This window comes from Gymnoscopelus microlampas (genome assembly GCF_963454915.1).
Source record: "Gymnoscopelus microlampas genome assembly, chromosome: 2".
Classification (NCBI taxonomy): domain Eukaryota; kingdom Metazoa; phylum Chordata; class Actinopteri; order Myctophiformes; family Myctophidae; genus Gymnoscopelus; species Gymnoscopelus microlampas.
The window spans coordinates 61,655,024-61,666,877 of NC_139939.1; the positions used below are offsets into that span (position 1 = coordinate 61,655,024).

The window sequence follows — 11,854 nt, forward strand, 5'->3', positions numbered from 1 at the left end:
ACACACACACACACACACACACACACACACACACACACACACACACACACACACACACACACACACACACACACACACACACACACACACACACACACACACACACACACACACACACAGTTTATTGACTGAACGTTGATCATGTGTCAGACAGACAGACAGTTAGTTACACAGACAGACAGACAGACAGACAGACAGACAGACAGACAGACAGACAGACTGACAGTTAGTTAGTTACACAGACAGACAGACAGACAGACAGACAGACAGACAGACAGTTAGTTACACAGACAGCCAGACAGACAGACAGACAGACAGACAGTTAGTTAGTTACACAGACAGACAGACAGACAGACAGACAGACAGACAGTTAGTTACACAGACAGACAGACAGACAGACAGACAGTTAGTTACACAGACAGCCAGACAGACAGACAGACAGACAGACAGTTAGTTAGTTACACAGACAGACAGACAGACAGACAGACAGACAGACAGACAGACAGACAGACAGTTAGTTACACAGACAGACAGACAGACAGTTAGTTACACAGACAGACAGACAGACAGACAGACAGACAGACAGACAGACAGACAGACAGACAGACAGACAGACAGACAGACAGTTAGTTACACAGACAGACAGACAGACAGACAGACAGACAGACAGACAGACAGACAGACAGACAGTTAGTTACACAGACAGACAGACAGACAGTTAATTACACAGACAGACAGACAGACAGACAGACAGACAGACAGACAGACAGACAGACAGACAGTTAGTTACACAGACAGACAGACAGACAGACAGACAGACAGACAGACAGACAGACAGACAGACAGACAGACAGACAGACAGACAGACAGGTTGTACCTCACAGATTCAGGTGAAGTATCAAAGAAGATGTTTCTGTTGTATTGAGCGTCTGAAACATAGACCGCTGCAAGATCCATGTCCTGTAAATAAAGATACTAATGTTACCTTAAATGATCCAAACGTATATATTTTTTATAAATAACAATGTTAGTCTGTATGAGGGTCACTGGCACTAAAGTAATCAGATATTGTTGTCAATTAGTTGTACAAGCTCTTGTTTTCTAGTTTTATTGGTTCTTGTTTATTTGATACACTTATTGGTTTTCTCTCTTGCTCATTTGATTTTCCTATTTGTCTCATCTGTTTAAATAAAGTAGGTAACTGATATATCGTCACCTTGCTAAACTAATGGCCTAAGTCATTTTTTTAAGTTTTTCAGGAAAAATAAAAAACTGATCCAAAACAAAACTATAGGATATTTCTTAATCATTTCACCCAAAACGTTTATAACAAATTATGACTATTCATTAAAAAATAACACTGTCTGTCAGTTATGTAACATAAGTTTAAATATGTTTAAATAGTTTAAATAGGATTAAACCTGGCTTAGGCAAGTCACAAAAACAAGTGACTTGGGCCAAAAAAAAGAGGCTATTTTGTCCTAAGTCACACTAGGGAGTTATAGGCCATTCTACTAAAAGAGGAGTGAACAGCATGATCCTTTTCTATTAGGAGATACATGTAGGCCATTCTACTAAAAGAGGAGTGAACAGCATGATCCTTTTCTATTAGGAGATGGTGATTTTACCAGAGGTGGTCAGTCAGTGTCATGAGGAGCTGACTTAGGCAAAAATATCATTTTCCTCAAAAAATGACTTAGGCCATTAGTTTAGCAAGGTGACGATATTGCACTTTTACTTTAGTGCTAGGTATAATCTTAGTTGCTTGTTTTAGAAGTTTAGTAGTTATCTTCTATGTTGAATGCACTTATTGTAAGTCTCTTTGGATAAAAGCGTCTGCTAAATGACTGTAATGTAATGTAATGTAATGTAATGTAATGTAAGATATTAAATTAATTAGATATCAATCATTTGACATGAACAAGTTTGAGAACTTGATCTATAGAACATTGTTCTGTGTGTGTGTGTGTGTGTGTGTGTGTGTGTGTGTGTGTGTGTGTGTGTGTGTGTGTGTGTGTGTGTGTGTGTGTGTGTGTGTGTGTGTGTGTGTGTGTGTGTGTGTGCATGTAGAGACAGCTCCTATTATATTGTGACGGTGGACAGAAAGGGTTTTCAGACAGTGACTATTGGTCATAATGATTATTACAGCATGACAACAGATGACTGTCTGTCTGTCTGTCTGTCTGTCTGTCTGTCTGTCTGTCTGTCTGTCACAGAGATTCAATTCTGTTATGGTAAAAGTACATTTACTTTACTATTTTCTCTCCCATTATTTAAAAAAAATAAAGAATGACTGTAGTGGAGAAGAAATTAAAGTATTCACAATAGGAAATACTAAACCGTTTCCCAAACAGTAAATATAATGTAACTTAAACTGTACTTAGTGTTATTTGTTTATAAACTGTGTATGTTTGTATACATGTTTCTGTATGTTCGTGGGGTTACAGATAACACAATAGGCTTGTGTTATGTTTATAAACACACGCACACGCACACACGCGTGCGCACACACACGCGCACACACACACACACACACACACACACACACACACACACACACACACACACACACACACACACACACACACACACACACACACACACACACACACACACACACACACACACACACACACACACACACATAATATATTTGACAACTATATAATATGTTTATAAACACACGCGCACACACCACACACACACACACACACACACACACACACACACACACACACACCACACACCACACACACACACACACACACACACACACACACACACACAATATATTTGACAACTATATAATATGTTTATAAACGAAATAATAATATATATAATAGGTTTATAAACTATATAATAAAATATATTATATTTTCATAAACTAGCAGAAAGTCCAGTGAATTCTGCATACATCTCATGCATGCTGAGTTGTTCTGGAAGGACAATGACTCCCTCTACTGGTCACAAGGTAGAGCTACAGCACCAAACATGAATTCTTAACTTCTTGCATTATTATGGAGTATTATTCTTATTAATACACTAATATACTAAACTAATGCATATAATACTAATATACTGGATCATTATGGACTGCTATTTATGAATCCATGTCTAAACAGTCACAACGGACCCCCTCTATGTCGCTGTCTGTCTATTTAACACTGTTACTGAACAAACACTCTATAGCAATGATTACTATCACAATATAGAGCTATTTAACACTGTTACTGAACAAACACTCTATAGTAATGATTACTATCACAATATAGATCTATTTAACACTGTTACTGAACAAACACTCTATAGTAATGATTACTATCACAATATAGAGCTATTTAACACTGTTACTGAACAAACACTCTATAGTAATGATTACTATCACAATATAGAGCTATTTAACACTGTTACTGAACAAACACTCTATAGTAATGATTACTATCACAATATAGAGCTATTTAACACTGTTACTGAACAAACACTCTATAGTAATGATTACTATCACAATATAGAGCTATTTAACACTGTTACTGAACAAACACTCTATAGTAATGATTACTATCACAATATAGATCTATTTAACACTGTTACTGAACAAATACTCTATAGCAATGATTACTATCACAATATAGAGCTATTTAACACTGTTACTGAACAAACACTCTATAGTAATGATTACTATCACAATATAGAGCTATTTATCACTCTGCTGCAACATATCATTATTACTCTAAACCAAAAAATTGTTTTATGTGAGCACTGTGTCCGCCAAATCTTTGTGTGTTTTTTACAATAATCACTTCACCCATGCATCCCTTTTCTGAGGAGAACTTTAGCCAAAAATAGCAGATCTACAAGCACATAACGCCTCACGCTGCAAGGCGTTGTGCGCTTGTAGATCTGCTATTTTCGGCAAAGTGGTTTGGTATAGGGGGAAAAAAGAGCAGACTAAGTACAGAGTGAAAGGTCAGGTTTACTAAGTATTGTTTTTAGAGCATTAGGTTAAATGTCTGGAAATACACATTAACATGAATCCAACATGATAGTGCTGTGAAACAAGTCTATGAAGCTGCCTATGAAATCTATGTAAAAATAAATATTTTATACAATATATAATGGGGGGTCCCTGCTTTATCTCGCTCTCAGCCAAGGGGTCCTTGGCCTGAAAACGTTGAAGACCCCTGATAAAGTATGCATGATGTGAACATGCACGGCATAGGCCTATCTTTATCAGACTTCATGTTATCCTTCAACTTCTTGTTTATGCCCCAAAATGACTGGATAAACAGGTTTTGTAGAAATTGTAGAAATATTAGAGCTAAATTGTCAACATGTTCTAATCATGTTCTAATCATGTTCTAATCATGTTCTAATCATGTATACTTTAAATGACTTAAAGGGTAAGACCACTTTGGTAGAGGTGTGGGTTGTGTATTTACCTTGTCATGATGTAACCCCAAAGGGTGGGCAAGAAATCAAAAATAATTGCTCCATTGATTAGAAATTGATAATTCAAAAATATGCTCCTCATTGACTTACATTGTACGGTAAAACAGCTTACTATTTGAAGATCTGGATCTGGATCCGGATCCGCGGATCCAGTCCAGGTTTTCTACTTATTAAAAATGGCAAAATCAACAGGAAGTTGACATTTTTATTAAAAACAAACAGTAGTGGGTTTGGTGATGTTCTATATTGTCTGAATCAACTTTGTTTGTGTTCATTTATGTGCGAAAAGAGTGACTTTGAGAGCTGTTTTACCGTACAATGTAACAATGAGGAGAATATTTAGAATTATCAATTTCTAATCAATGGAGCAATTATTTTTCCTTTCTTGCCCACCTTTAGAGTTACATCATGGCAAGTTAACTACACAACCCAAACCTCTACCAAAGTGGTCTTGCCCTTTAAGACCAAATATTTTATATTTTAACATTTGGGACAAAATAGCCAATTTATCATGGAGGTGTCCAGATGTCCCTAAACCTACCATCCTGTTACCACTAATATATAATATATAACCAGTATATATGATAATAATATATAACCAGTATATATGATATATAATATATAACCAGATGTCCCTAAACCTACCATCCTGTTACCAAACTAATACAGAAGCTCGTTTTCCAGTTGTAACTCTGAGAGGTCTAGCCCTGAAACATGATTGTCATACCATGACAGTCATGGCGCTACTTGTTCCTGTTTTTTGAAAATGTTACACTTACAACCCGTACATCTACATAAACGTTCACATTTCTAATATAAAGTGCTGACCTCACGGCCATGGATGTAACAAGTTAAAGCGCCCGTGTCTAAGTACCCGCATCTTCCGTTATTATCAATAAAAAGGCGTTTTAATCCAATCGCTTACCATTTTCTCCATATGCTTTCAACCACGCGCCCCCACCAGTTGGGAGGTGTATTGCACTCTGATACAATATTAAAACAAATGGAAAATGGCCACCAATGGGATTCAAATGCTTTTTCTAGAACAATACGGAAGATACGGGTACTTATATCCACGCGTTTCAACCTGTTACATCCATGGCCGTGTGGTCAGCACTTTATATTTGAAATGCGAACGTTTATGTAGATGTACGGGTTGTAAGTGTAAGAGTTTCAAGTAAACAGCAACAAGCAGCGCCAACATGTGAACTATGGCCAGTGTAACCCAAATGTAACCAAATGTAACCAAATGGACCCTGTCGGGTCCATTTGGTTACATTTGTACATTAGGTTAACACTATCAGAGTGAAATGAACACTGATGATGAGTTTAGTTTAGAAGCCGAGGTGAAAATAGTTTATAAATGTAATATAGATCTAGTTTTTATTACCTCTTTGCTTGCAGCTGTGTTTCCTCCATTGGAAACAGAAGAGATCTTCTCACATGACTGATCCTCTGCTTTGTGATCAATAACCTTATCAGATGATTCTGATGATTCCTGATCAATAACCTTCTCGTTGGTTTGTTCTGATGGAGAAGAAGAAGAAGAAGCATCCTCTGGAATGATGTTTGAGTCACTCATCCTCTTCATCAAAGTGTTGTGTCTTTATCTCTGCAGCCTCAGCACTAAAGATCAGGATTTAATAGTATTGATCCAGAGGATCCTGTGATCCAGGTTGATCTATTGATGTGTTATTGATCCTCTGATTGTGATCAGCTGCAAAGAGAAAAGTTTGTTTTGCATTTGTTTGTTCAGTCAGTGAGTTGGTTGGTCTGCCCATCAGAGAGACAGACAGGCTGAGAGACAGACAGACAGAGAGACAGACAGATTGTTTTACTGGAATAAACTTTCCCATCAAATCACACTCTATTCACACTGCGTTCCTTTGGTGGATTTCAAAATAAAACTACGGTATCACTATTCCAAACACAAATGATATTATATCAGTTTATATTATATTCTAAAAATCATATTTAATGATCTGAAGCTTTTATTAAAAACATCCTGCCGCTGTTTTACGTCTCGTTGTGTATATTTATATCGGACCCAGAGCTTTTATTCTGAATGCCCTGCAGAGAAACCTCCGGTCTGTGCGTGTCTTAATGTTGACGTCATGACGCCAGCGGGACTTTGGATCCGGGAGTCATGTGACTCAGGAAGCTGTCAGCAGAAAAAACCTTCAAGCACTTTTATTCTTTTACTCTGAGTAAATGTACCGTTTTTGAAGAAGTTTTACTTTACTGGAGTATTTCCATTTTTTTAATACTTTATTGACAGCTTGTAGATCGGCTATTTGTGAATATCCTATATGTATGAAATAATAAGGATTCATTGTATTTAAACATAAGCCTAGATATTTTCCTAGATATCCTAGATTATTCGAATAATCGAAATTCAAAGTCACTAGAAATTCTAAAGTTTATAAATAATTGTAGTGGAGTAAAAAGTACGATATTTACCACTGATATGTAGTGGAGTAGAAGTATAAAAGTATTGAAAAATGACTTGAACAAAAGTTTGAGTTGGTTTGTTTTTTTACTTTCTGGAGTATTTCCAATTTTCAATACCTTATACTTCTACTCCACTACATCTTAGAGGCAAATGTACTTTTTTACTCAAGTAAAATAATTTAATACAAGACTTAATTGACTGATTGGCAGCTGTCTTTATTTATCAACATTATACTAAAGTACTAAAGTACCAAAAATATCACTGGTAACTAAGTACATTTACTAAGTAGCCTGTATGCAGGCATAACATACTCAGGTACAGTTTTAAAGTACTTTTACTTTGACAGAGGAAGCAGCAGTCAGTCAGTGTGTTGCAACTTCAGATTCTCTGTATGTCAGCAAAAACATTAAATATGATATATTTATATACATACATACAACAGTAGTCTATTGGTATCAAAATATGTATACGTACAGTACCTAAAGTAAAAGTACTCAATACAATGATTGTTCATATGGGATAGTGATCTAGTAATGGATTAATTATGTCTGCATCATTTTAATGTAAAGCTGTGGTTGATTTGAATGACTTTAGAGTCACATAATTCTATAGGGCACCCGGGTGTGTGACACGTGTTTAGGATAACATCCCGTACACGGTGTCACACACACCCGGGTGACCTATATAATCATGTGACTTTAAAGTCATACATTTATTATAATAATGACTAAGTTATCAATGTTGTGTTTTGTGTAACCCTGTGTGTCTCTCTGCTACAACATAACTTTATATAATTATTACTAAAAAATATAACTTAAATTGTTATATTCAGCTTCTATGATTATTGATACATGTATTAGTTTAACAAACTGATACATTCATACATCTATCATTTATAATTCTTCAATGTTTCAGTGATACTTTCACAGCTTTTCTACAATTATCTGCTGTGAATATTCATGCAGAAACAGGCTCATGAATATTGATGAATCCAAACAATGTTGAAACTAATAAAAGTATCCAAAGTTGTAACTGTGAGAGTGTAACCAAATGTAACCAAATGGACCTGCAGGGTCCATTTGGTTACATTTGGTTACACTCTCACAGTTACAATAACTATGTAACCAAATGTAACCAAATGATAATATATCCTCATTTCATTCATCACTAAGTCTGTGTTCTGTGTTAATAATATCAATATTTAACCAATCCAGACATATTTAAAACATATAGCAAAAGAATAGCAGATCTACAAGCTCACATCAACACAACAATGTGACACATGAGATTGTAGATCTGCTATTTATTAATACAAATGTATTTTAAACATAGTGACCTGTCCTGTAATGACACTTATTGTATTTTAAAGACATTTATTGTATTTAATGACAAAAACAACAAGAGGTCATTCAGGGTTGAATGATGTTGAACAGGGTGTTCTAGCAGAGTGTAACCACTAGAGGGTGCTGTTTGTTCAGTCACTGAGTGAGGAACAACCAGTACTAAAAGAATCATTTCAACACATTTAGATTTCATAATTAATGACATATTTATTTATTTATTTATTTTATGAACATTGGTGGAAGTGGAGTACTCAGTAAGTACTCAGATATGTGTTTAATTAAGTAAAAGTAGAAATACATAAAAATAATCTGTTAGAATTCTACATAAAGTTTGACTTGAGTAAAAGTACAAAAGTATTGGCAGCAACATATAATTAAAGTAAGTCTAGTTAAAGCAAAGGAAACACCATTATAAACGTATAACATGACGTTAGGATGCATAAAACTAAATCATTACTTAATAGATTACAGTTAAAGTGCAGAGGAGAAAATAAAAGAGAAAGAGTTGTGTTTTAAAAAGAAAGAATATCAGCAGAATATAGTTTGAACCTATAGATGAGCTGAGAGATCTAAAGCCAACAAGACATTCATTACAACACATGACTTTCATCCTGCACCCTTTACCCTTTACCCTTTACCCTTTACCCTTCACCCTTTACCTTTACCCTTTACCCTTCACCCTTCACCAAACCAAATAAATGTCAAACATAATGATCACGTTTTACAGAAGGATGAGATGAGCCACCAACGTGTAAGTGACATGAATCAAAATGATTTTAAACAATAAAGCTACACCACATTACACCCTAATATAATCCAGTGGTTCTCAAACTTCTTTGTGTCAAGGACCCCCAAATTGACACTTATTAGCCCGCGGACCCTATTTGAAAAGATATGCCAGGGACCCCCATAAGAGACGATTTTTACGGCTCTCTAGCAGTGATTCTCAACCATTTTAATTTCAAGGACCCCCAGTTTGACATGCATTAGGGCTACGGACCCCCATTTAATGGCATTTATATCTCTGGGACACCAATTCATATTGTAAAATCAATGTTAATCTAACTCTGAGAGTGTACAAATGGAACCAAATGGACCCGTTAGGGTCCATTTGGTTCCATTTGGACACTCTCAGAGTTACAGACCCTTAAGGGTCCATTTGGTGCCTCAGCTATCATTTAGCTGGGGACCCCCTGGAACTCCCTCAAGGACCCCTGGGGTCTACCTAAACCTCTAGCCCCTCCTCCAGATCCCTACCTAAACCTCTAGCTCCGCCTCCTCCAGATCCCTACCTAAACCTCTAGCCCCTCCTCCAGATCCCTACCTAAACCTCTAGCTCCTCCTCCAGATCCCTACCTAAACCTCTAGCTCCTCCTCCTCCACCCTGATAGTCTCTCATGGTACCTGAGGATCTCATAATTATGATAATTAATTAGCAGGGATCATTTTTTTGGGTGTGAGCCGAATAATTACATTTTCCAACCAGGAACTCCATTAAAAAATCCATAAATTGCTGTTCATTCTGATGTGGATTATTCATCGTTGATCAATGGCTTCTTTTCCTCTGAAGTCTTCCTATTCTTATGGTGTTGGTAGAGGAGGAAGCCTCCTCCAAATACTAACCCTAAAACAGTCCCTACTGCTGCACCAACTGGGCCCTAAAACAGCCCCTACTGCTGCACCAACTGGGCCCTAAAACAGCCCCTACTGCTGCACCAACTGGGCCCTAAAACAGCCCCTACTGCTGCACCAACTGGGCCCTAAAACAGCCCCTACTGCTGCACCAACTGGGCCCTAAAACAGCCCCTACTGCTGCACCAACTGGGCCCTAAAACAGTCCCTACTGCTGCACCAACTGGGCCCTAAAACAGCCCCTACTGCTGCACCAACTGGGCCCTAAAACAGCCCCTACTGCTGCACCAACTGGGCCCTAAAACAGCCCCTACTGCTGCACCAACTGGGCCCTAAAACAGCCCCTACTGCTGCACCAACTGGGCCAGCTACACTTGCAGCTGCAGATATTCCAGGAACTATTAATTCAAGCTGAACTAGAACAGCTGCAACACCTACTCCAACAGCAGCACCAGCTGTCGCTGAAGCACTAGTAATAACAGTTAATACAATACCAATATCCCTGTCTGTATTGTTTTTCTCTTCCCCCCCTTCTTCTCTCACTTCTTCTCTCACTTCTTCTCTCACCTCTTCTCTCACTTCTTTTCTCAGTTGTTCTTTCAGTTCTTCCCTCTCTGCACGTCTCTTTTCTTCCATCTCTCTACGCTCTCTCTCTTTCTCTTCCTTTATTTTCCTGGCTGCTTGTTGGAACATCTCATTGGTGTAGTGGCTTCCTCCATTATCAATCACCATCTGGTTGATTTTCTCCAGCAGCTCATTGACCTGAGAGGGATCCTTGGTTTCGTTGTTGAACACATAATAGCCACCCTTACATTTGATGACTAACTCTTTTAGTTTTGGACAATTTCTCAAAATGTCTTCAACTGGTTTACCTTTCAGCATGTCACCGTTAGTGAAGAGAACCATGGTGTATACATTTGACTTTTGGCCAAAGACTTTCTGAATCATCTCCACAGATCTCTGCTCCTCAGCTGTGAATCTGTCTAGTTTGATCACAAGCAGGAAGGCATGAGGACCAGGAGCAGCTAAACTAATACAATCACTGATCTTTTTAAGGGTTTCATCTCCACTGAACCTGGTGTCAAACAATCCTGGTGTGTCAACAAGAGAGACCTTTCTACCATTCACTACACCGCTGGCCTTCTTACAGCTATTTGTCACAGATACAGCTGACATTTCTGATTGAAAAGCGTCAGAACCCAGGATGGTGTTTCCAGTGGCGCTCTTTCCAGCTCCAGTCTTCCCAACCAGCACAATCCGAAGTACTTCATCATCTGTTATGGAAGCTGATGGATTCAAGTGATACGATAAATCCACTAGAGGTTTCTATAAAACATGGTTTAATGACTCTCTATTCCAATTACATTAATTACACATGAGAGACTTTCTCCTCGCTTGAAAACAAACACACTGTTTATATTAAAAATGTAGTCATCTCCTGTTTATATTTAAAATGTAGTCATCTCCTGTTAAGATTACATACCTTCACCTCCCTCATTGCTTCTAACGTCTCCAATCATCTCTGTCTGGGGTTAGTGTCTACTAGAGAGAGAGAGAGAGAGAGAGAGAGAGAGAGAGAGAGAGAGAGAGAGAGAGAGAGAGAGAGAGAGAGAGAGAGAGAGAGAGAGATATAGAGAGAGAGAGAGAGAGAGAAGGGAGAAGGTTGGTCTCATTGTATCAATAGATCTGCATATGAAGACAGACTCACTCCGTTCAGTGGATTTTTATTATATACATTATCTACATAAACACATTCTAAAGCAACAGTTTTCCATCACATAATCAAACTAGAAAAGTGCTGGGACTGAATGTTGGGAATTGGCCAATCAGGTTGGAATGTGAAAACGGATGGGACGGATCCGTCTAGACCACTTGACTAAAGAGATAATATATACAGATTTGCGTCATGTTTGGACAACATTTGTGGGAGTAATATAAAAAAAAATGTTTTGCAAAAACCGGCCTCCTGGTGGCGCTA

At 37.7% G+C, this 11,854-nt stretch overlaps 2 protein-coding genes across 3 annotated transcripts in view; both read right to left on the reverse strand.

Annotated features, from left to right (window-relative positions):
- Positions 1 to 6,185, reverse strand: part of tpcn3 (two pore segment channel 3) — a 45,514-nt gene extending 39,329 nt beyond the window's left edge. Inside the window, exons 1-2 of one of the 2 annotated variants that reach the window (XM_084043870.1) lie at positions 5,840 to 6,185; positions 878 to 960 (exon numbers count right to left, since the gene is read on the reverse strand). In XM_084043870.1, coding sequence (XP_083899996.1) covers positions 878 to 960; positions 5,840 to 6,040 — 284 coding nt within the window. In that variant the 5' untranslated portion in view covers positions 6,041 to 6,185. The remainder of the gene's footprint in view (positions 1 to 877; positions 961 to 5,839) is intronic. The other variant, XM_084043871.1, reaches the window with a different exon arrangement.
- A 3,383-nt stretch (positions 6,186 to 9,568) lies between these two features.
- On the reverse strand, positions 9,569 to 11,403 carry LOC311056216 (GTPase IMAP family member 7-like; the record flags this gene model as incomplete). Its single annotated transcript, XM_084072678.1, has 3 exons — positions 11,360 to 11,403; positions 10,371 to 11,162; positions 9,569 to 9,648 (listed from the first exon to the last, which is right to left on the reverse strand). Exons 1-3 carry the CDS (start codon positions 11,394 to 11,396, stop codon positions 9,569 to 9,571), a joined length of 909 nt encoding a protein of 302 aa, XP_083928804.1. The 5' UTR covers positions 11,397 to 11,403.
- Between the last annotated feature and the right edge of the window lie 451 nt (positions 11,404 to 11,854).